Source organism: Falco cherrug, chromosome 11 (genome assembly GCF_023634085.1).
Source record: "Falco cherrug isolate bFalChe1 chromosome 11, bFalChe1.pri, whole genome shotgun sequence".
NCBI classification, from domain to species: Eukaryota; Metazoa; Chordata; class Aves; order Falconiformes; family Falconidae; genus Falco; species Falco cherrug.
Genome location: NC_073707.1, coordinates 23,164,340 through 23,190,075, shown reverse-complemented (window position 1 = coordinate 23,190,075; position 25,736 = coordinate 23,164,340). Strand labels below are relative to the sequence as shown.

Below are 25,736 nucleotides of genomic sequence, written 5' to 3'. Positions count from 1 at the left end.
CGAAAGGCTGTGGGTAACGGGCAGCGGCGCCGCCGCAGCGGGAGGCGCCGCTCCCCGCTCTGGCCGCCCGCTCCCGCCGCCGCCCCACCTCCTCACACCGGGCAGCGCCCTGCGGCAGCTCCCGCCGCCGGGGCCGCGCGCGGGAACCCGCCTGCCCCGTGCGCTGCCCCCCGCCCGGCGCCAGGTGCCTCCGCTGGGCGCGCGGTTGTCCCGGCGGGCGCGCGGCAGTGCGCTGCATTGCGCCGCGCCGTGCTATGTTGCAATGCGTTACAGCGCGCTGCACCGCGTCGCGTTTGCGTTGCGGCGCGCTGCATTGTCACTGCTGCCGCGCCGCGCCGAGCCCAACCGCCGGCCGGCGGGGAACGTTCCAGACCCCCCACGCTGCGGCAGGGCAGGAGCGGCGGGAAGGGGCTGGGCTGGGCGCGGGCGGGCGAGGCGGGCCGAACGGCGGCGGCACGCGCGGGGCCCTCTGGAGAGCGCAGTTCGCGGGCGGGCAGGCGGCGGGCGCTCGCGCGCGGCGCGGACTGCGTTTCCCGTGGGGCGCCGGGCAGGAGCGGCCGCCGCAGCCCCCCCCCGCCGGGGCGCGCAGGCGCAGCGCGGCCGCCGGAACCGCTATAAGGGACGTTGTTTGGCTGCGCGGCCGCTGAGTGGAGAAGCCGCACCGGGGGTAGTCGCCGGGAGGAGGTGAGCGGGGCCGCCCCGCCCGTTACCGGGGGCGGGTGCTGGGGCGGGAAACGGCCCTTTGTGTAGGTGAGGGGGCTGCGCGTGACTGAGGCGGCGGCTTTGCCCTCGCTTTCCTGTGAAGCGGCCGGTGTCCCCCCTCCGGTGAAGGGGCTGCCTGTGCCCCCCTCGCGCCGAGAGCTCGGAGCCGTCGCTGTCTGTCCCGCCCCGAGTGGGGCGGGGGGCTCTGTCCCTGAGGCGTGTGTGTGTGTGGTCTGTTTTGTTTACGCCGGTGCGGCGCAGGCACGGGGAGGGGGACCTCCCCCCCCCCCCCCCCGGGTTGTGCGGGGGCGGCAGGCCGGGGGGGCTGTCTCGCATCCCCGTTGCAGGAGGGATGCGGAGCCAGCAGGGTGCAGCAGCCCCGGGGCCGGCGGTTCTGCAGCATCCTCCCCCGGCGCTGACACATGCGGCCCCGGGGTGGGGGGCACTGCCGAGCTGCGAAGGGGGGCGGTGGGCTGGGGCTGGCTCCTGGGGGGCAGCCGGGGGGCGGCGGTGGAGGCGACGTGTGTCAGCGGCTGGGGACGGAGGCTGCTTCTGCGGGGGTGGAGGGCGGCTGGCAGCCTGGTGCGCCGGGCCAGACCCGCTGATGCAGATTCTGACTAATGCACCTTAATCAGGCTTCTTCGATGGCGTTAGTTGAAGGCAGGTGACAGAATGCAAGAGCAAAGTCCTGCGGTGGGGGGTGATTGTCTTTTCGGGACTCTGATTCTCCCTGTGACCTTACGGTGCACATTGATGGGTTGAGGCGAAAACCTGCGGCACTAAATGTGTGATGCCTTCCTGAACCTGTTCATACTTAATAATAGTTCAAGCCTATGGAGTAAGTGAATAATACTATAGAGAAATAATATATTTTTCTGTAGAGTGTGTTAGCAGAAGGACTAAATTTATTGTGTGATACCTCTAGAGAGGTCAGTCTTGCAAAACTTCATACTGGTAAGCTGTGTGATTTCAGAAACTAACAAATTATTTCAGGGATTTGATCTTCCAAGGCATATTTGTTAAGGTTTCAACTAAATGCTGCAGTTATTTGATCTGTCAGGTTGCATAATTGTATTTCAGAGTTCTGAGGGTGGAAGTATGACAGTACTCCAGTGCATTGAGAATCATTGTACTGTTCGGTTACCTCAGGGTATGTTTAAACTAGTTCAGGAGAAGCTAGTCTTGTGTGGGTTTTCGAAGTCTCATTATTACAGTCCTGTTGTAATAACTCTTTCACAGTTACCTTTTGATTTTTATTTCAAAAGAAATTTTAAAATAGGTGACTAAAAGTATATGCTATGTCTGACACACCAGTTAAAGTGGAATTTAATTATTTTTCAGATATTTGAGGGGAAAATACACTTGTAAACCCTGGCGTTTACAGAAGATGAAAGACATCGACATAGGAAAAGAGTACATTATACCCAGTCCTGGGTATAGAAGTGTAAGGGAGAGAGCCAACTCAGTGCAGCATGAAGAGCAGGAAGGGTCAAAATTTCAGCGTGCTAAGCATCAGGTCAGTTAACTTTCATTGTTTTCTTTGCTATCTATGCTTATTAAATTACATGCAGCAGCAGCCTTTTTGCTGTGCCAGCTCTATATAGATTCACTGCATTGAAGGTCAATAATGAATATTCCCTTTTGTGTGGAAGAGGTCATCCCAAGGGGTGCTGTATCTATCTTAGTAGTAAGTCTGAGCACTTCCTAAGCATTTTTCACTTTTAAATATGACTTTTTAGTAACACTTTAACAAAACAGACTTTTTCCTGGTATTCAGATCTTGAAGTTGAATGCAAGAAATGTTTTAATGTTTGTACTTAAGAGAATCACTACAACGAAGCAAAAACAGTGGAGAGCTCTCCACTGATCATGCACAGTTCAGTGTTGGCAGCTGAAAAAACTCTTAATCATGCCATGTTTTTCTTGAGGATTAATTTTCTAAAGCAGATGTCTAGCTTGATCTAATAACAAGACTTCTACTTTTTCCCTCAGACGGAAGTAATTTGTATTGAATACTGTTTCTTGTGCATCTGTGTAGTTAACATGATAACATGCTGTCATAGCTAATTCTAGTTTAATTTGAGCTGGGTCTTGAAATAACCACTGACTTAGAGTTTGCATGTTACTGTTCTGAATTTCTAATTTTTAGAGCTTCTCACTGAAAAGAGTGCATGTACCAAGTGCTATATATAGGGCAAAAAAACCCGCTCAGGTAAGTGGGAACACCCGCATGGGTGAAAGACAGTCTGAAATTAATAACATGTGCCAGCTGAAGATCATAAAAAATATTAGCTGCTCTGAATGCTAGCACTGACATATTTTCTTGCATGTCCTATTCTTAACACTTCCTAAAATACTAATGTAGAAATTTCTGAAACTAAATAAAGTTAATACTACCTATGTCTGATTTCTGTGATGACAGTGTGCTTGCAAATGTGTTGCTGGGCATTCAATATAGATTGCCTGTGATGGCCCTGGTGTGAGGGTTGTGAAGTGGGGAGCTCTATTTGCATAGAGGAATAGTGAAGACTTTCTTAAAAGGCTTAAGTTTTGCTGCATTATACTAGATGTGGAGGTAATATGTACTTAAGATAAGGCTTACCTTGTTTCACTGGGGCTTGAAGGGTTTTGCTAGATCGTTTGTTTTTGTTTTTTTTTTCTGTGGGTTAAGGGTGCTGCACTGCTGTCTTTTGAGATGGGAGTGATCTGCTCTGCAGCAGGCTGAGAGCAGTTAGCGCTTGCAGGCCCTGCAGCTCCTAGTGTCCCTACAGGCTCTATGACTCAGCAGACTTGCTGACAGTATTCAGAGGAAGGTAGAGTGATTGCATTAGAGCAAGCACTGATGCAGAGCTAAGAGCCCTCTGGAGTCACAGTGCAGCTTCCTAATGACACTTACTACACTGATGTCATGGGCTTGCTGTCCACTGCACATGATCCAGTAGCAAATCTGCTCTGTGAAATTAGTGGTGACAACAGTGATGCTATTGGAGGACAGCGTTGTTTCCTGACCAGTGGCAATGGAGTTGAGCAGTAATCATAGCATGTTACCTCTGCCCGGTGGTCTGCATCATCTAATCAAGTTGATGCCTGGTTTAACTTTTGAGGAGAAAATCTTTATCTCTAAACCTTCTAAATGAAATCGGCGATACCAAGCCAAGTCCTGCATGTCTGTACAGTGTGGTGTTAAGAACTCTTAACTTCGAGGTAGCTTCAGGTCAGCTTAACTCTGTTGTTGTAGCCTTGTTTACCCTTCTACCTCTACCATTTCATTTGCTGCCTATGACTACAGGGTGGTAGACCCAGGTAATTGACTGCAAAACAGGGGTTCTGTAAAACTTGTGATTACTGATGTGAGAAAATGGCTCACCCTAGTTCTCACCTACAACTTTTATCTTTCTCTGAGTAGATGGATGAACCTAATTAATATTTCTAATGGAATGGGCTAGTTCTGACAGGTTACCCATTTTACTTGCTAGCTATTTTTAATATGCCAGGTTGATTAATTTCTAGCTAAAATGTTGGTACCCTTCTTGTTTTGCTAGCCTTAAGCTTGTATACAATTGTTAAACACAAACAGCTCTGAATTTGTTGCTGCATGTCAGTGAGATTAAATCCTGCTTACTTGCAAAAATACTGAGGTTAAATAAAAGGAGTTGTATTCGTAGTATCTTATCTAAGTTAATGTTCATGTTTGGGTACCAAGCTTTCTAGTTGAAACAAGCTCTGGTTTCAGCAGCATTCTTGGCCTTATCATGTGTTGGGGTGCTTTATACTTTTGTTAATGGGGATGAGTAAAGACTTGCCTTTCATAAGGCTGAACTTTGCCTGTTTGGTCAAGCACATCCCCTCTGTCTGTAAGAAATGAGTGAAAGCTGTAGCTCAGCTGTTAAGAAGGCTGTTTCAAGGGAAGGGAAGGGACTGTGTCCTTTGCTGCTTTATCCTTCGTGAAACCTGGTATTGGGTCAGATGCCTAACCAGGCTTATTGGGCGCATGTTGGGACAGCTGGTGACAGAATGCAGTGGAAGGCTGATGTGATGAACTGCTGTAGTCCTACCTTTCTGCAAGTAGAGGTATTAAGCTGTAGTGAAACTCTGTCACTTGAGCAACAGAGTCCGGTGTGCCATTAATAGAGATTTCGGTACTCTTATTTCTTGTAGAAAACCTATCTCAGATTTGAACTAGCTTGATCAGAAAATGACAAAGCTGTAAGCATGATCTATATAGCAAGTAACATGCTGCAAGCAGATTAAGGCTGTTGTTTCACCACTAACTTCAGATCTTTGTGGAATACAGGTTTGGGACTGTTTTGCAGCAGACTATACCACATGAAGCAGACTTCTTGCTAACATTTTGCATAGGTACCTCATAGAGTGAGGTAGAACTGTAGTTCCTGCTGAGGAGGATACAGGAATGTGCTGCCTCTGGTAGTCAAGGGCCACTGGTTAACGGCCAGTGGTGGTGACTGCTTCTGGCAAGACTAAAGGTACACTTGGCTGGTCAATGTGACTTACTGATTTTTCTGTTGCCTGTATTGCTGCTTTTTTATACATCCTTCTTAACTTGCAGTGGACAAGACTACTTGATTGCCTGATCAAGATACTTGTAGGTGAAAGATCTATTTTACTACTGAGCCAAGGTGCCAGGACCTTGTAAATCTTTTTTTTTTTTTTTGCCTTGCATGAAGATTGTATTCATCTTTGCTCTTTCTGGCTTGAAACCTTCATACTGATGTTCAGGTTCCCTGCTGAAAGGATGCTGTAATGGGTGTTCATGATGAGAATGAATAAGAACTTGCAATTCCTATCTTAAAAACTTAAATGCTGTTTGGTCACAGCCCGAAAGATCACTTCTTTGAAAGACAGGAGCTTTTCAAATAGGCTTCCTGGAATCATAATTGAAGTCATGCTGCAATATAAGTAGGTCTAATCCAGCACTTCCTGGTGCTTAATGGGAATGTTGCTATAGAAATTTGGACCTTGGAAATAGGCACTCTAGGACTGAAATTCAAGAAACAATTTTTGTTCAGCTTGTGAATGCATATATTCACCTGATGAATAAGCTTCTGCAGTGTGTTCTTATAACAATAGATTTTTATGTCCTTAGTCCTTAATGTACTTACAAAACAGGGTGTTAACTACATGTTCCCAATGTATAATACCATACTAATCAGGCTTATTGTATGTGGGGGCATGGCTCTTCTGAAAGAAGATGGCTTCTAGGTGCTCTTGCTGCCTAGCACTTCAGTCAGTAGTCTTGATCTGTAAGAAGCCATTACAACTCAACCGGCACGTCCCTCAATTTTTATTCACTGCTAATGTATCTGAAGAAATTGTATTTAAGTTTTTCTCATGGAAACAGTGTGTCCTGAGGAGGAGGACAGGTCTTACTGTATCCATGAAATATAGTATAAAGTAACAGATGAGAGAGAGAATTTTTTCTCAGTGATTTTGCAATAAGCTCATCTCAAATGTAGACTTCATGTTTATTTCATGGAACAGCAGGCAAGTGAGTATTTTGGTCCCCTACCCCATTATATTTGCAACAACAGAGGAGGTTGTAAAAGCAGCTTGTTTTCATGATACACAGTGCTTGTGAGAACTCAGTTCTTGAAATTTGAGTCCCCCAGTTAACAATGTTAGGGCACTAACTGACAAATTGTACTCAAAGCTGTAATTGGTTCTGAGTGGAATGCAGTGTTCAGGATTAGGTTCTTGATGCTGAAGCATCTACAGCATCTGTGGTAAGCCTCAAGTGTGGATTGCTGCATTTCAAGACACTGGGCAGTGTGGAACTTTAGAGATTGCTTTAAACATGCAGGAAAAATGTGTTGCTAACTTTAGCTATCAGAAGCCCTACTATTGTCTTCACCTTGATCTCTTATTTTTCAGGTTTGTCTGACAGCTTTTTGCCAAAGACAGAGAATGTGATCAGAACTTGTTGGAGTTGATGTAAAACCTTCAAGTGCTGATAGCTTTGAAGTGATTTATCACTGTCTGACTGTCGGTAGTTGGATCAATGCTGCCTCTCAGCCCCTCTGGAGCATCTGAAGTGTCTGAACCAACTGTGCTGAACAACATGTTCAAAAAGAGAAATGTGAATATAGCCTCGGTACTAGTTCCTTGGCACTCCATGCTCAGAGCAGGCCTTCGAGACAGCTTAACTATAAGCTTTTAATTTTATTTGAAGCTGCTGGATGTCTCTGTGTTTTTCCAGAAGATTCCTTATTTTCATAACTAAGTAAACACAGAACTTTAGGAATCACAGCCCAAATAGGCTCTTAAGGGCTGTAGGTATTCTGAATCAGTCAACGCAAAAGTATTGCTATATGACTGGCTCAGATCACAGCTAGAAACTGTAGTTGAGCTGATGCCAGTGCTCACTGCGTGACAAGGTGAAACTGGAGTTGACTGCTTGATCAAGATCAAGTGCTAGATTTGTTTTAATTGCCACCCAGCTGAGCATCTCATTGGTGTTGGCTATGCTAGGAGAGATGTGCAGGGATAGAGGAAATCTTGATATGGATGTTCATGTATTTCTGAAACTTGTACGTGCTGTTGTCATGCTCTGTGTGGCTACATGTAGCAGCTTGAGGATGTCTTGTCTGTTAATAACAGACTACGCACAAATGCAGTCTTAATACTTTATTTTCTCAGATCATAGCTGCATAGAAGGTGAGGGAATACTTCATTTAGGTAGTGTTGCCATAAAACATATAAAATTGACACAGGTGCAAGTATCTACGAAGTCTGAATTGCTACAATAATTTCAACCTAGAATTAGAATTTCAGCTTTTGCAGTGTAATGCGTTTATGTATTCTGCTGCAGAGTCTGACTGCAAGGAGATACTGATTTCCTGGGGCTATGATAGTAAAATTGGAAACTAATGCTGTTAAACTTTTTATTGTCAACTGACTTTTCTACAAAGTAGGAAAGAAAACAGTGTTTGTCCAGTGATCTTTGGAAGCCTTATATAAAAGGCTATGCTAGGTGAGGCATGCTCCTGTATGGATCCTTCTTTGGTGTGTTCTTCCCATGCTGTGAGCAAACTGCTGCCAATGTAAGGGCACTGATGGAGGGAGTAGGTATGACACGTTGTAAAATTAACCAATTCCTACTAACAGGCAGTGGATCAGATCTCTTTATCTGTAATGTCAGCTCTGAAGGCTGAAGATCTAGAGCTGTAGTTGAGCAGCTGAAGTAGCAAGGAATTGAGTGACTTGATGGGTAGACCAGTTCTGTGGACAGTGCCCATAAAAGGTGCTACATGCCTTATTCTTAGTTGGTAAAGTTTTAACTGAACACTATGGTATATGCTTGTCACAGGAACAAAGTATGATGCAGAGTCCACAACTGATGGAATTTGTGTGGTATCTGAACACACACAGTATGGTGGATAGAAACATTGTGCTAATAAACCTCTAAAATTGGGGAGCTGGGGAACTCCTGGTTCAGAGCAATGGTTTTGCTACAGTTCATTGTTCCAGAGTATTTATAATAGGTGGGCATTGGCAAGCTGAAGTTCTTGTAGGCTGGGTCCATAGATGGAGAGAAGCCACTACTTTGTATGGGCAGGAGTCTTCTGGGGAAAAAGCAGCCACTGTAATGTCTCATGCTGAGAGGAGGGAGGTGGCAGGAAGGAGAGGGTAAATGGAACATATAAGCTTCCATGCTGAAGGGGGCTAAGGTGAACAGTGCATGAAACTGAAGGACAGCACCCCTCAAACCCAGTTTCACTGACTTTACTGCCCTGATAGTGCCTAGAATATCTGTGAATGTTGTTAGCCGAGAGAATCTTCCTGTTATAAGTTTGATGGTATTTAACCTTTCTAACCATTGCACAGGAGGGAAGATGAAAACTCTTACTTTTCTTAGTGCTTCTACTTTGGTTTACTGTTATGCTATCAACAGATGTTTAAGGGGTGAGTAGACAGTGCAGCTCTATCAGGAGCATGTAAAATGCTCTCAAGTTCAATTTTGAGATCACCAATATTCTGGTGATTCTTTCAGAAATTTGTCTGAACATCCTCAGTGTGATCAGCAGAGCTGAAACTCAAGGATAAGTTTACATAATGAACTCAAGAAGGCAATTCTAGACAAGTGCCTATATGCTGAAGGCATGTTTGTTTTTTTTTTTTCCTCTAAGAAGCCTTACACTTAGTAACAGGAAGAACAGAAAGGCAAAATCCTTCACTGGGTAGAGACATTCTCTAGAGGAGCACCAGTGTCCTGTCTAATTCATGGCTTCCATTGAAACTCTGCTGCCTTCTTTAGTGGACTAACCACCTTTTGTCCAAGTCCTAGCTGCATGATGAAACACCAGATCTGGCCACTTGTCAGTATTTGTCTTTGACGACACTGTTAGTTGCTCTTCCTTTATCTAAAGCAGACTGGTAAGTCAGCCTGTTCTTGGCCAACAGTGTGTAAGGAGCAGGTTAACAATCAGTGAAAGGAAGATTGTAATATCTTTTTCCATTGTAGTGTTCCATATCTAATGCTGGACACATTCTGCCCTGTGGCTGTCTCAGAAACATAGTGTACAGTTACAAGAGTTTCCAGGATTTAGTGGATCTATCCCAAACTACTGGAGAACTTAAATGAATCACAGCTCACTGGTACATGGGGAGTTGTAATGCCCAGAGAAGGTTATTAGTTGAACATTCATATCCTAGTGCTAAGGAATAGTCAGCTGTGGTCTGAACTCTGCATACTGTGAACAGGTGTTCCACAAACAAAATCTGTATTTCAGTTCTTTTTGAGGATCAAGGTTAAAAAATTTCAAAATCAACATGTTTGGAGCCCTGAGGTGTTTACTTTGAGTTTACTAGTTCATTTGCCACGTGAGTGGGATGCCTCTTGCTTTTGGAAGCATGTGTTGGTACAGGAAGGTGAGTTGAATAAAAAGGCTGTTGTGTTAGGCTTGGTAAATGCTGTGGTGTGAAGGCTTCTGCTGTCATTCACAGGTGGTTTCACTCTACAGAAGTTTGAGTTTAAAGACTCCCTGGGTATTCCTGGTGTACTAAATTGACATGTGCAGCTTCTGTTGTGACCTAGCTTAGGTATGGCCAGAGTAAAGGATATTGCTGGAAGAACAGCTCCAGCATATGGCAGGCTGTCTGCATGTGGTTTGGGATAGCAGAGCTTACCTGAGCAAGTTGGGAGTCAAATCCTCAGCCTGTGCTGTGCTACTTTGATCTGTTTAGTGAGGAATTAGTTTCCCAGCGTTGTGGGCAGAGCACATATAGGATGCTAGTTCTGTAAGGCAAGTTATAAAGTTGGTTGTTATTTCCAATTCCACAGGAGTCTGCTGTTACTGTGCTATTGGTGTGCATGAACTATGTAGCTTTAGTGCTGGATGATCGGTGTACAACCTCAGCTCTGAATGAATCTTATATTCTTTGATTACAAGATCATGAATACTAGTTTTAATGTAAAACAAAAGACTTGGATTCCTGTATACCAGAAGCCTAAACAGGTGCATAACTGCTAATCAGGTGCACACATAGCATCTACTGTTGCAAAATCCTAAAACGAGCACCACATGCCAAATTCTGTGTTTCTTGGATTGCAGGAATAAGTGGATTTGCCAGGGAATGGTTTAGAACATCTCACATCAGTGCTAATGCTTGTCAGAATTCAGGGGCAAGGTCAAATAAGCAATGTTCCCCGAAGAAACTGGTATACCTGTCTTCAGCAAGGACTCTCTGCATGAAGTAGAAGTGCTCGATCTATGTGACTAAAATATTCAGGCTCATCACAAACACACATAGCCTTTGGTTGTTTGTTTGCAGAGCCCTGGTATCAGTGTCAAACACTACTGGCAGACTTCTCCTCTAGTCTGAGGATGCATAGACTCAGGTTAGCTTTGAAACCATGACTCGAACACTAATTCAACCTCTTCTAATCCTAGCCCAGAAGAAAAACTGCAGAAGTCTTGTGTAACGAAGTCGCATCTAACAGTGTGTTACAGTGAATGGCTGGACTTGAAGCTGTCACATCTGTGAATTCTTGTAGCAAGTCAGAGCATGCTTCTGAACAGCTAATTCTCTTTTCATTTAAGATAAATGTGGCACAGCTGCGCTTATTCCTGCATTTGGATAAATGGTTGGTGCTGTAAAGAGCTGTTTTTCCTTGTAGCTGAAGCTGGGAAGGCAGCAGAGACATGAGCTTTCATTTGTACGCATCAGGAGGCGGAGGAAGACAGAGGCCCTAACTTGGAATCAACTTGGAGTTCTTTACTATTTAAATAAGTTCCAACTTTATGTAATAGTAAATAAACCACAGGAGCTTTTGTATTTTGTTGGCTGCAGCGATTAATAAAAGAAACCTTTGTATGTCTGCTTTGGTTTCCTGTCAGGTAGCAGTATGACCAGAAGAAATGAAGCTGCTTCTCTGTGGTGATCTAAGCCCTGGAAGATGCTCCGCCTTATGGAAGAGGCGGCAGTAGTTGTTTGGTGGGTGGGGTTTGGGTCACATGTTGATTGCATGTATATCACATACTTACTCCTTTTGCAGAGAAAGGAATGGAAAAAAAATCTGTTTTGCTTGGCCTCCAGGCTTGTCTGGTTTTGCTATTATCTGATGTTACAGTTGTCAAATCAATATATTCCTACCTTTTCTGTTAAATATGAGATTGCCTGTGTGAAAGGCTAGGATCTTACTTCACTGGCTTTTTTTTTTCTTCCTGTATACAACACAACTGCTGCCTTTCTCTTCACCTGCTCCCCATCCTCAGAGATAAATGCCCATATTGGCTGCTTAACAGGTGTTCAGAAGTGTTACTTTATTTCACATACACAGAAAGGCAAGCAAATTCAAGTAATGTTCATGATGCCTCTCTTGCTTCCTACATAACTTCTGTCGTTCTTACCTTTGACATACATATTTGACAGTTTTGTAGCTTGGCTCCTGAATTTTCTGTACTTTTGTGGCCTTCTCACATGACCCTGGTATGTGGGTTGTGAATTTGGTACTGCTGTCTCTAATTTAATGAGCAAATATTTTTCTTTGCCCTTAACAACTTAGTGTTCTCCACTCACCCAGACTTTCTGTCATGGCATGTCTTGAGCCACCCATGTCATCTTTCTGGCTCTCACATTACCTTATGTGCTTACCGCTGCTGTGACCAATTTGTTGGACAAGGAAATTGTGATAACAGGTGCTGGTTTTGTTGGGTGCTCAAGTTGCAGAAAGTTAGAGGGAGCACATACGTTCTGTGGTAGCAGCACCAGCCATGCTTCTCTTTGCCTGCCTGCCTGTGAGCTAGCTGTGGAGTTAAAAGAACAAGTCAAGATCATGCATGTAGTGATATTTCCTCAGTATCCTCCATACTCCCAGGGATTGCTCTCAGGATTAAAAGCTTAACTGTTTCTTCATCTGTTAATTTTCCCAGTCATATGTTGAATCATATCAGCCTGCATCCATGTCTGCCACAGCTTCACAAAGTGTGGCGTACAGAACTATTGCCCTCTGTTAGAAGCTGCCCATGGCTTCAGAATTTTTTTTAATCCACTAGCTATTGATAAGATTGCTGTTATCCTCTGTTGTGCGTCTAATAAACCATACTGTGCTTACCCTGTGTGAGTTTAATTCTTCCAAGTTTAGTCCATTTATACATTTGAACTTTACAGCATCCTATGACAATTTTAAATCTGTGTGCATTGTGTGAAAACAATCAGTTTCAGAGTCCCCAGTTCTTTAGTTGTAAGGACAGTTAGTGGTCATTCTCTCATTCTCTTCTTTATGCAATTCATGACTTTATGGACCTCTCAAATACTGTACCTTATCTTTATTTCACTCTTCTGTCCAGCTGAGAGGTCCTAAATATATGCTTGTGTGGAAGCTGTTCTAATCATAACTGTTCTCATCAATTCCAGAAAGAGTTTTAAGTATAATACCCTTTTTAAACTCAAGTGATAGGGGACTGACTCCCCTGTTCAAAAAAGGGGCAAACCCTAGGTGTTTAAGTGGAATAGTAATGTTTCCTGCTCTGTTCTTTGTGTCTTTTGGCCTTTGTGATATTGCTGCTGTTTTTCAAGAAATGTCTGAATCATTCCGCCCCCCCCCTCCAGTTAATGATACGTAGTTTAGGCTTGTTTTGTTTCTGTAAGCATTTCTTCAGTGTTATCAATGCTGTGTATCACCTGGTTCATTGTTTGTATTGGTACATTAATAAGTTGTTGAATTGCTGTCTGATTTCTGTTTGATAGTGTTGATTTATTAGACATTTCTTTCAAAAGCAGCGCTCGAACCTGTTATATCCCATTGCTAATGACTTTTTCAAGGTTTTAGTTTCCAAGAAAACTGTACATGCATTCAGGCAATCAGGATATTGCCAGCTGATGAACACCTGAAAAAGTAATAGGGATTCAGAAACCAAAATTAACAGTTTGGGGATTGTTGTTAGTTCTTGTTCTTCAGTCTTTTGCTCTAGAAATGAATTGTAGACCCGCTTAGGAGTCTCATTTTTTCCTGATAAACACTATGCTTGGAAGATTTTCTAATGTGACACAGAACTGTATGGTCTTTCTTAGAATCTTCATTGTACAGCAGTGTTTTGCTTTTGTTTCTTGACAGTCATACATGTGGGATTTTGACAGCCTTGCCAAGATGGAGGTGAGCGATGTTCTTGACTAGGGGTTTGTACTTATACTTGCCTATATGGTCAGACATTATAAAGGCCTTTTAAAGGCAGTGCCCTAGTCTTTTATCAGTGCTTCTTCTCCACCTTTGCTGAGAGAGTTCTGTTAAGCAGCTCTGGAGAGTTTAATTATTTTTCATAGTGAGTGTTCAAGTACGTTAACTTTGGACTGCCTAAAAATATAGTGTCTTACAATTGTGCTTTCTTATTAAAAAGCTATTCCTTTTTGTAAGTGGTGAAAAACTTATAAGCTGACAAATACAGTGGGTTTTGTTTTGGAAGGCTGCTTTTTTTTTTAACTTATGGGCACTTTTTGCATGCTCTGAAAAACAATGATTCTGCAAATAGCCTGTGGCATCACTTACAAACAAGCATGTTACCAGCAACCAAGTGTTTGGACAGATCTGCCTAGGGCTTTGACAAAGGATAAGGTACCAAACCAGCTATGAATTACTCTGCTGCAACCAGAAAAGCAGTGGTTGCAGAACTTTCCCTGCTACTGAGTCCTTTGAGACATCTTTGGCAGGTCCCTTGTTAGGACTGATTGGGGTAGATTTGGTAAAGGGGTTAAAATTTGCCCTTAATGAGTCAGTAACTTAATATAAATTGAGTGAGAAGTATTTTAATTCAGATTTCAAGTGCTGCATAATTTTGAGTCACTCCATGTGTCATAATGCTCTTTTGTTTTCTTATGACTTTGGTATCTTCTTTTGTAATCATAGCTTTAGCGAATAAGTTTTTTGAACAGGACCATGGATTATTGAGAATATGCTTAGGCACTATTTAAGTACCTTGGTTAAATAAATAAAGGACAGGTTTATGCTATTATCTGTTTCCTGCTCTTGTCTTTCACATGAGTGGAAGCTAGATGTCTTAATATGCTATATGCTTACATGTTAATGTAGTACAGACAAAGTCTGATAAATGGTGGCATTTCTGACAAAAATTACATGATGGAAGGTTGGGAACAAAGTGCTTGCTATTGGTGTGCTTTTGGTGTCTGCAGATACTGTGTTTTGTAGGAGGCTACAAGGCACTTACAGCTGCTATTTTCAAAGGAATAAAATAACTTTGCTCTGCAAGGCAGCTAGTAAGGGTAAAAATAGTATCTCTGTTTGTGAGACAGCTGGGGAGACTTTTCCTTCAGAACCGATTTTTTTTTTCACTAAGTAGCTCCAGTTCTCAGAAACCAAAATACAAACAGGTAACTTGGCACTGCAATAAATGGTCCATTAAGTTAGCAGAACCACTGGTGAGCCCTCTGCAAGTACAGATAGCAAGCTAATCTCAGTTTTACCACAGCTGGCTTCTGATCAAAAGATTTGTTTGAACTCTGCAACATTTTGACTACTCCATATCATTGCTGTTTCCTTTCTCCTCTTAGATTAGCGTATAGGTCTGTCTTTCTCTAGGGCTGTGGAAAAACTCCCCCGAGATAAGGCTTGCCTTTTAAGTGGTTGTTAATAAAGTTGCTGAGCGGTTGAATTGTGTGGCTGGGAGCAGAGAAAATTGTCATCTTTGTTCCCTTTAGTTCAGGGAGAAAGAGAAAAAGCAGGAACTGAAAAAAGTACAATTCTGCTTAATACATGTTTGTTTTTTGATCTAATCCAAGCTATTTTTCGAAGACAGGACTTCGGTAGTATTCTGAAAATAACTTGATTTTTCCACAGATAGGAATAGCTAAATTACACTAAGGGGGTGTAAATTAATCAAGAATGCATGTATTAATTTTGCTGCGTAAGCCAGTCATTGATTTCTGATGTCATAGGTACTTGATTTTGTAATTTCTCTCTATTATATTTCCTGTGGCAGGATGCAAGATTAGTCTTGTCTGTCCACTTATTATCCTTTGAATGCACAGAGACAATACTGGTGTTGATTTATGTTTTACAAGTGCAGCAATCTAATGCAGATCTAGGATGTGTGCCCTCCAAGTCCTTGCTGCCAGGGTGTCCTCCTAAGACATTTAAATTATAGTGATTGCTGTTGTGCAATAATTAACCGAAGAAGGAGGTGCAAAGTTGCTGGAGTCAGGAGTCATGGATTTTTAAACATAGTTTTAAAGTCTGACTCTCCTGTCTTCCTTCTAAAAGCAGATTGAATGCCAGGATGCCTTGGAAGCAGCTGCTCGGGCAGAGGGCCTGCCACTGGACACCTCCGTGCATTCCCAGCTGAGAATGCTGGACGAAGAGCATCACAAGGGAAAATATCACCATGGCCTAAATGTTCTGAAACCTATACGGACTACTTCCAAGTAAGTTATTTGGGTTACAAAAGAACTGATAGAGCATTTGCTTTTCAGACCAGTTACAAAGCAGGATTGTAGCTGTAGGTCTGCTGACTGATACTGAAAACATTAGGTTTTGTTTGACAAGTATGGCTACATGGGCCATTTGGTACTCTGAGTACTTCCAATGAGAGGAGGCTTTGTTTTTCTCAGGGACTTACAATTCTGTTTCCTTTTTCATCTGTTTGTGATTTTTTTTTCCTTTTAGACACCAGCACCCTGTTGATAATGCTGGGCTTTTCTCCTGCATGACCTTCTCCTGGCTCACTCCTTTGGCCCACAGAGCGTACAAGAAGGGGGAATTGTTTATGGGTGATGTATGGTCTTTATCAAGGCATGAGTCTTCAGATGTCAATTGTAGAAGGTAGACATCTTGTTACTTATTATTTTCTTATTTCTGTCTTTATATGTTATTTCATAGGCAGTGATACAGTATTGCCCTAGGAAAGCAGCAGTGATATTTTGTTCTGCCTTTCTTAGAATAATGGAGTTTAGTTTTATCCTTCATAGACCACTTTCTCTTCCTGCACTGTTTCTGTACTTTTGCTGATTTCAGTAAACTTAGAGGAGTCTGTCTTTAGGAGTGTTTTGCAATTGTTTTTCTTATTTTGCATGTCTTTAAGCTATTTTATATTAAAACAAAGTTCTTAAGGCTACACTGAAAAGAAATCTTGTGCTAAAATAATGAAAGCTAATACTGACAGTAAAAAGTGATTTGAATATGGGTCAGATCTCGTGATCAGGCTAACCTTTTATGGCTAATGAGAGTTTTTCTGGGGCTTTGACTCCACAACTCTTCTGTCAGATCAGCAAGGAAAGACTCTTAACAAGTCAGTACATTAAATATTGCCAAAGAGACTCCAGGCAAAGCACAACATAGATATTTCAAGGTGCAGATGTTTCTCTTTACCTCACAAAATGTACCATGTGTTTATTTCTCATATCTAGTTGATACCAATTTTTTGTTGCTCTGAGCTAGGAAGTGCTTGGGATTTTCACAAAGAAGTACCTATGAGATGGTACCTTCTCTTACTATGAAAAATTCCTAACACAAGGCTTCTGTTTTTATTAGGCTGGAGAGATTGTGGCAGGAAGAACTGAAAGAAAGTGGGCCCGAAGATGCTTCTCTCCGGAGGGTTGTGTGGATTTTCTGCCGCACCAGGCTCATCATTTCCATAGTGTGTCTGATGATCACGCAGCTTGCGGGTTTTAGTGGACCAGTAAGTAATATCCATCCTTTTTTTAACAACCCCAGAGGGCTCCATCTCATGGCCAACTGTAAAATCTTAAGGTTTCATTGCAGAATCACTTAAATGTTTTGACTAGCTAGAAATTTTGGGGCAAAATTCCAAAGTGATTTCAATAATCCAAGATAGGTTTCCGACAGCTGGTGGATCAGTTGCTGAGTACCGAGGCAAGTTCTTGGAGAAGGGAGGGGGAGTTTAGGTATCTTGGAGGAAATGCACACTTGGTTTTTCTCTTTGGTTTTGAGTATAGTTTAACGTTCTTCCTTAAATGGTATGTGGTTTTTTTGCATAAAGTTCTTATGTGCAGGTCTTTTAATTGTTTTCTTTTTCTTTTTGCAATTCTGTAAATTTATCTTGGAATAAAATTCAGTTTAGGTAAAACACTAATTGTAGATCACTGGCATTAATAGCACAGTCTTCAAGAAGTGGAACAAAACAATTCTATTAGAGTACTACTTGAAAAATAATGTGAGCAGGTTTCAAGAAGTCTGTGGGTGTAGCCTTTGCTGATCCTACAGAGAATGGTCTAGACAGGTTTCATGTAGAAGTGTTAGAGCATGTTATTGCCTCTAGGAACTGCTGCTGTTTGTTGCTATGGGTCGTAATGAAGATAACAACATATGGGACTTGACATTCACACCATTTTTGTCACCTGTTTGTTGCACGTGCTGTGCAGATTTACAGTTGAAATTTTGACTAAATTTATTCTCTACACATTTCCCTTGAGGAGTAGGAGCAGTATTACTGCTAGTAGTACACGTTTCAGTGTGCTGGTAAGCTGAAGGTTCATTTCTTGGGTAAGTACACTTGGGTGCACTGTTAGGTGAAATGTCTTTTTAAAATGTTTTCCTGCTTTTAAATGTCTTATCAATATGTTCTGCTTTTTAAGCCTTTTTAAAGTTTGCCTTGTTTCATGTAATATGAATAACAATAAATGTTTCTGTGATATTATTTTCTTGGTAATAATTGATAGTAGCTTGTATTATAAAACATATGAACATACTTTGGCAATTAACAATAAATCATGATTAAGGTTTTAACAGCGCTAGCTTTCCCCAAGAAGAGCTTCTGTCATTGTTTCACTACAGGGCTTTAGTAGCTGCTTTTAGCTTTAGCAAAGAACTTGTGGCAGGATTGCCCCTAATTTCTGTAGTGTAACTTTCTCCATTTGCCTCAGCTGAACTGCTGAATGAGAGAGTGGGAGGGGAGGGAGAAAAACAAACCAGCTTGACTAAGCTGGGGGCTACTGCTGCAACTGATGCTCGATTTGGGTGATTTAAAATTATCTGTGGACATTTGGCCATTTATAGGCAACCTTATTCATTTCTCTGAATAAGGAACAATTCCCTTTTGGTTCCATCATTTGGCATGAAAAAAGTCTTTACCATCCCTCCTCCCTGTTTTCAAAAATGGCATGCCTCATAGATATGCCTGTGCTGTCTCCTCAGAAGTATCAGTGCTTTCTTGTATTGTTACATCCTTTCAGTCACCTGAAGGTGAAAAGGGAGATCAGGAAAAGCACTTGACTTGACCTCATGTATTTGTGAAAATTATAAAAATGGAGTTAAACACTATATTATATTATATTAAACTTCAAAAATTCTAATTGAATGTCTATGACCTTGAAATGCCAGCCAAGAGCTGTGGCTTTGCTGATGAGCATTGTGATGGTTATAACTGGAAAGGAGTTTTTGTAGACTTCCTGTGTGGGGATTTTTTTATATCAGACAGATCCTTCAAGGGTCTTTTTTTTTAATTTTATTTTAATAAATTCTGCATCTGGCACAGTATCCAGACCGGTAACCTGGTGAGACAGCTGCATGTGTCAGACTGCCTTGTAAGAGCCATTGGAATGTACTAGTATAGGTGAGATACCTTTTATTCCCAGTGAATATTTGCTGCCATTTGGTCAGCTACCAAAACTTTGAAGTTTGGGTTGAGGAGCTAAGAAGTTTTTTGATTACTAAACATAATCGGTTTAACTCCAGGTCTGAACAATGTTTGCAACTGTTCAGAGCTAGTCTTCCTGTTTGGGAGATGGGGAAACTTGCTATCTTAGTGGAGTACAGCTTGACAGTTTGGTCAGTTACTGGAGGGGGGAGTGGTAAGCTGCTGGAGGTAAGTTTCCCAATTTCCCAGTTGGCTCCAGTTGCAGCCTGCCCCGTGCTGTCGCACGCTGGCTGCAGCAGGGATGCCAGCACTGCAGTGGGACCAGTGACAGAAGCTGTTCTTCAGAATTTTCAGGATGGCTGTTTTCTGCGTCAGAATGAGACAGTCCTGCTGGGCAGAGCGAACGCCAAGAGCAAAGGTAAGGTAATGTTTATTCAATGGGAATGCTTAAGACAGCCAAGCAACTAGTACCAGCTACTACGGTAATAGTCGCAGGAGTTCCTTTTTCCCCGTTAGCTTGAGTTTTAGTTTCTGTACTGTAACTTTCTTGTTTTGTAAATAACTTTATACTGGATTCTTGTCATTAAACTAGTTTGAATTCAAATAGTATGTGTTCAGATGTAAATGTTAATTCTGTGTGACTTTTTTTCCCCTCCCTTTTCAAAACCCTTTAATCTGCTGTTTCCTCTTTTCTTTCTTCCGGAAAAAAAATAATATGGGGGTATAATGTAAGCTGGTCTCTATTTCATCACGGGAGATGCTGAATCTATAAAATAGTGCTGAAAAATTGCACTAAAAAGTTTTGGGAGGAATGAGACCCCAGGAAACATCTGCTATCTTTATACATCCTCTCTTGGAGACTTTCAGCAATGCTGTGGTGTGCGAGAAAATGCTTGCAGTCTGCGACCATGCTGAGTTACAGCTCATGAGGAAAAAGGGGAATTTTAACCCCAGTTGCTCAGTGACTCGGTTGCATACGTTGGATTGAATACTGGAAAAAGAAGTCAGTAATCTCCTTAGTAACTGCAAACCAACTGTATGCAGTTGTGGTCCAAACAGTCGATGTAAAACTAAATCCAAGTAAGGAGAAAGTTGGAATGCATTAGATCTGTGAATGTGAGCTCCTCACATTTGTTCAGGGATTGGTATGTAAATTTTCTCAGTGGCCATTCTAGAACCTGACGGACATCTGGCTTTAATTCACACCTGTGAAAAACGAAAGAGCAAAATTATTTACAGCATGTTTCCTTGGTTCTGATGTGCAGAATTATTTTCCTCAGAACAGATGAATTTGATCTCCATTTTTTTCTGTTACTTGGTGCTGGGCTATAGCTATCAATACCTTTGCTGCAGTAGTGGGGTGTTTTGGTTTTTTCCTCTCTTCAAACTATACAGAACTCTTATTTGCAAAACCTGGTTTAGCCAAGAGGACTTCAACGGACTATGAATGGGAAAGGCTTCTCAAATATTTTCTTTGGTCTCAGATTTTTTTTGTTGCTTTTTATTGTGGGCAAAGGTAATTCTCTGCTCTGTACTAGCATATCAAAAGCACCAGTATCTTAAAGCATCATTTGTTGAAAAACATTCTAGGAAATCTTTTGCTGTCTGTGAAGCCTTACTGTAGGATACTTTTAAACCAGATTTCAGAATTTGTGCAGCCTCAGAAGCCTTCTCTGTTGGCACCTGCAAGTTTGACTTCTTTTGGACTTCATGAACAAATACTGTTCTGTTTTTGTATCTTTATAATTTTGTGCGTAGTTTCAAATCTAGTTTGTTACAGGCTAAGACTGACTGTTAGATGTTAGTCCTTTATAATTATCCTGTATGTGCAGATTGTATGTTTATACAATGCTCTACCTGTTGTACAGTGTTCTTGAGATGTTACCGTTTAAGGTGGCACTTTATTTCAAATAAAAGCCTATTGTTTCGCAGTCAATAGTATTTAATATTGCTGGTGATTGTGAGTTGTATGATGTTATATTGTGCCGTTGGACCACAAAGAGCTGGAGGTGGGAATCGGTGGTTCTGGGGGCTGTCCTCTTTCTGCAGGTGATGTTTGAAATGTGATTCCTGAGGTAAAGTGTTTATGTTTTTGGGGGGAGAGGGTATGGGGAGGGATCGAACGGTTAATTTTTTTGTCTTTTTTTTTTTTTTTTTTCCTCCCCTGTCCCCAATGATTTGTGGTATTGCGTACCTTGTGCTTTTTGCTTGTTTTTTTCTTTACTATTAAACTGCTGATGTTTATTTCCAGGAATGTTTTGCAAATGTCCTTCTCACTCTTCCCCTCTACAACTGTAGGTACATTGTTCCTTTTTATCAAATAAGCACGTTTGAAGCAAACCAAAGATAAAATAAAAAAGGTCTTAATGTCACGTAAAGGAATGTTTATGTGTGCAGATGTATAAGTAGTAGTGACTATATTTTAAAACTCTTCTATATGATAATGCATTGCTTTCAGCTAACTGACAGATTTATGTTAAGTTAGAAGACACGGAAGATTAGAAGTGTACTGCGAGGAATATGGTTCCAAATTAAACTCTCTTTACTTACTAAATTTGACTCAGTGCTTGGCTCTCAGCAGGGCTTTGTGTTACAGTACTTCTTGTATTGACACCTTTTACTTCTAGAAAGAAGATCCTTTCTCTTTCAAATGGCTCTTTTAAAATCAAAGTAGCCTGCTTATTTCTAACTTAACATAAAGTTGTTGCATGGTCTTCTGGGATGATGGGGTGTTCATGCAAGCTTGCATTTCTTCCTGTAGGCGTTCGTTGTGAAACACCTTTTGGAGTATACCCAACAGAGTGAGTCCAACCTGCAGTACAGCTTGTTTTTAGTTTTTGGCATCTTTATGACGGAAATAGTGCGATCTTGGTCCCTTGCACTAACCTGGGCTTTGAATTACCGCACGGGGGTTAGACTACGTGGAGCTATCTTGACAATGGCGTTTAAAAAAATTCTTAAGCTGAAGAACATAAAGGAGAAGTCTCTTGGAGAGGTAAGCTGCAACATTGTTTTGGAAATTGCAGTGTGAAAAGGGATATGCATTTATATTCCTTTGTGAATGAGCTGTGCCTTATATCTAAATAATGTTATGTATTTTTTCAGCTCATAAATGTATGTTCCAATGATGGTCAGAGGATGTTTGAAGCTGCAGCAGTTGGCAGTTTGTTGGCTGGGGGCCCTATTGTGGCCATCTTAGGAATGGTTTATAATGTGATTATTCTGGGTCCGACAGGCTTCTTGGGCTCTGCTGTCTTCATCCTTTTCTACCCAGCAATGGTGAGTTGGAAAGAGTTAAGACTTACTTCCTTTTTATTAGGGCAGACATACGTATAGTTGTGAATAGGTGTTGAAATGTGCTAGATTTAGTCCATTTATGGCACTGCATGTTATTGAACATGTTTCTGAAGATGGTGTATGAAGCAGAGATTTGGAATCGGGAAGCTCAAAATGATGAAGAAAATTAGGAAATGGAAATAGGAAATCTGATAGATTTGACTGAGATAAATATGCATAGCTAAATTAAACTCCAGAATGCTCAGGTGCTTGTGGTCAGGGTTGGAAAGGCACTTGCCTTCAGTTTCTGTACAGGAGCTCATTGTTGCTTGAGCATGTTGCTCTTGACTTCAACAAAAGATGTTGAAAAGCACCTCATCTGGGAGAGGGTGTTCTTTATTAGTTACTCCTGCCTCTACTTCTGCTGAGCTCTGAAATAGGCTAGTTCAAGCCAGATTCTTCTTGCCTCTCAAATGCCCTGTAAGGCTGTTGAAGATTTGTCACTGTATTCATGATACAGATTTTAAAAAAGCATGGAGGCTGAATACTGTAAAGTCCACTTTGGTCCTATTGTAATGATCAAAATAATGGGAATTCTGTTTTAAAGAGGAGAATGAGGAGTGGAGTTTGATCATCTTTTCCAGTTCTTTTCAGCAGTCCTTCTCTATTGGTGGGGACTCTAAAGACATTGCAGGAGTATGAAGAAGGGCAAGGAGGTGAAAACTTCCTAAAGTAGTGTGTTGATTTTTAATTTCAGACCAGGAATGGGATGAATGCAAGAGTAGCAGATATTTAGAAACATGTGAAAAACTATTTATTTTTAGATTGCTTTAGTAAAAGTGTTTAAACTGTGTTACCACCTTCATAGCACTGGCATATGGTAGAAACTGATCTGGCTGTGCAAAGTCCAGCTTGCTCTTTGGGCTTGTAGTGGGACCAGGTTAAAAGGTTGGCTAAAATGGGTTCTACTGTTCTTTTGCTATGAGGGTCAACTTGGTGTGTTTTTAGGTTAATGTGTTTGTAGTCTTGGTGCTTAAAAAACTTAAAACTGGTACTATTCAGTGCTGGTAAAAGTGCACAGCCTTATTTTCACAAATCTTATTTTTGTTGAAACTTGGTATTGTCAGTGTGGTGCTCAAGTGTGGATGAGAGGATATGAACAGTGTTTTCAGCCCGACTTTTATGTTAAAACAACAGTCACTTTGCCCCATCCCTGAATCCCTTTTTCAGATTCCAAATCATCTTTCTCTGGTAATTAGGAGGAGTTGAATGCACTTGCTCTTTCTGAGTTGCCATTAATGGTGTTGCCTTTTGTTTCAGATGTTTGTGTCACGGCTCACAGCTTATTTCAGAAGAAAATGTGTATCAACAACGGATGAACGTGTGCAAAAGATGAATGAAGTTCTTAATTACATTAAGTTCATTAAAATGTATGCCTGGGTCAAACCATTTTCTCAGAACGTTCAAAGTGAGTTCACGTAATCTGTAAATATTTCCTTTTGTGCAGATGCCCCATTGCTTTAGTAGCCTGGTGCATCCTCCTAGCTTAGTACCATAGGTGTCAATGTACCTGCAGTGTGGTAACACTTTCATCCTTTGGGCTTCCTATTTGTTATGCACGATAGGGCGGATGAACAGATCTGCTTCTGAAGCTTTGCCTTCCAGCATAATAATGTTTGTGTCCTGGCACTAATCTTAATTTTTAGAATTTTGTTCCATTTTTTATAATTTAATAAATGTGCTAGCTGCTCCATTTTAAAATAAAGACAGACCTCTATTCTTACGGAGATTTATAGACCATTATAGTTTGCCTGTCTGTAACTGTGGTCTTTATGAGAAGGTATATATATAATATGATAAATGCTAAAGCGTAGAGTTAGGCCTGTCTTACTCTATTTTTGATGGTAGCATCAGCTGTGTATGTACCCTCCGAATCCTCCTTCAAATGTGGTGCCCCTATTTATATTTCTAGAAATTCGTGAGGAAGAACGTAAAATTTTAGAGCGTGCAGGCTACTTCCAGAGCATCACTGTGGGTGTGGCTCCCATAGTTGTAGTCATTGCCAGCGTGGTGACCTTTTCTGTCCACATGATCCTTGGCTACGATCTTACAGCAGCTCAGGTAACTTACTGGTGTTGAACATATTGTTTACAATATTGCTACAGTACCTTTTCTGCTAAGTCATTTCTCTTTATCGTATTCTTTGCTTTGTGGCTGTGCCAGTGGGGCCAGGCTGTAGCCTTGCTCACAGAGAACGTCTGATAGGTCTGACAGCAGCAGATGTAATCTTACATTTTGCACAAAAACCTCTCAGTGCTGTTTCAGTCCTGACCTTCCCCAGAATGGGTTTGGAGCTGAACGTAGATGAGCACTCCTGTTTGCTATTCAGATAGGGCACTGGGATTACTGGATGTTTTTGTTTTGCAGCATGGTTGGATGGAAAACGGCACATATGGCTTACAACAGGATTTGAACTTAGGTCTTCACGTAATAGGTTAATGCAGATTGTGCTAGCTGCTGCTTTCGGTAGGCCTGCAAACACTGAAGTGTCTGTCTTGGTCTGTTACAAAGCACGGGAGAAAGAGTTGTGCAGATCTGCTCTTTTGGGCTGTTTGAGAACATGTTGAATATTTAAATAGTTATTCTTGGACTGTGGGCCTTTTCTATGGCTTTAAATTGCTGTTGTGACACTTCAGCTTTTAGAAGGTTGAAGTTAGCATATTGCATCCAAATGTGATAATCTGTCTTGTCTCATTTTTAGGCATTCACAGTGGTCACTGTCTTTAATTCAATGACTTTTGCTCTAAAAGTAACACCTTTCTCAGTGAAGTCTCTGTCTGAGGCATCTGTTTCTGTTGACAGATTTAAGGTAAGCAGCGTTTGGCCTTGCCATTTTAACTATGTGTGGAATGTTGTATGTGTACAATAGATACTAAGGGAACACTTGAAAGGTAATGTTCTAATGACTGAGGAGTTCTTTTTATTTACACTTAGCACTGCAGATCACTGTATTTTGTGGAAGAGATACAAATCTAGTGAAGGAATAGTAGAAGTTTAAGATAATACCGGTGTGGGAAGCAAAATATTATTATTTAATGATTTTTATGTTGGCCACTGTAAGGGATAAGAGTACAGGACTAGATGACTCAGAGCATAATGATTCTTAAACTCCCTTTAAAGACCCATCTGTATGAGAAGGCAGTGCAGTATATCTGCAGTGAAACTTTGTTTTGCTAATGAAACTGTTTTTGGAAAAATATCATGTATTATGTAGGCAGCTTTGCAGAAACCAGTAGAATTTTGCTTGTAGTAACGAAAAACTGAAGTTTTGTATTTCCAGTCTAGTTAAGTGACTGAAACTCTAGTAGGTGAATAAAATGCAGTTGTGATCTGACAAAACAGAATTTACGGCAGAAAATTCAACCCCTTATAACAAACAGCCCTACCTCATCCTTCAACCCCTGTGAAGTAAATGCGCTGTGTGTACTTTAGTATGAACTCAGAAGACAGACCTTTTAATTTTGTCTTGTCTCTTGAAGACAATAGTGCATTGGACATTTTAGAAGTTTCCAAATAGGATTCCACAAGCATTGACAGATACATGGATTCTGTGCAGTGCATTCATGAAACAAATCTGGGTGTGAGAAGTATAGGAACTGCAGAATGGTTTTGAGATCCCATTGCTTTGGAGCATCT

General features: G+C 41.6%; 1 protein-coding gene across 12 annotated transcripts in view; it reads left to right on the top strand.

The window, feature by feature from the left end:
- The first annotated feature begins 501 nt into the window (after positions 1 to 501).
- ABCC5 (ATP binding cassette subfamily C member 5) overlaps positions 502 to 25,736 on the top strand; it is a 49,247-nt gene continuing 24,012 nt past the window's right edge. The window contains exons 1-11 of one of the 12 annotated variants that reach the window (XM_055723382.1): positions 502 to 684; positions 2,044 to 2,218; positions 13,277 to 13,315; positions 15,437 to 15,594; positions 15,836 to 15,991; positions 16,700 to 16,847; positions 21,526 to 21,759; positions 21,870 to 22,043; positions 23,361 to 23,508; positions 24,013 to 24,161; positions 24,802 to 24,909. In XM_055723382.1, coding sequence (XP_055579357.1) covers positions 2,090 to 2,218; positions 13,277 to 13,315; positions 15,437 to 15,594; positions 15,836 to 15,991; positions 16,700 to 16,847; positions 21,526 to 21,759; positions 21,870 to 22,043; positions 23,361 to 23,508; positions 24,013 to 24,161; positions 24,802 to 24,909 — 1,443 coding nt within the window. In that variant the 5' untranslated portion in view covers positions 502 to 684; positions 2,044 to 2,089. Of the gene's footprint in view, positions 685 to 1,317; positions 1,488 to 2,043; positions 2,219 to 10,837; positions 11,155 to 13,276; positions 13,316 to 15,433; positions 15,595 to 15,835; positions 15,992 to 16,699; positions 21,063 to 21,525; positions 21,760 to 21,869; positions 22,044 to 23,360; positions 23,509 to 24,012; positions 24,162 to 24,801; positions 24,910 to 25,736 lie in introns of those variants that run through there. The other 11 variants (XM_055723381.1, XM_027804319.2, XM_055723383.1 and 8 more) reach the window with 11 other exon arrangements.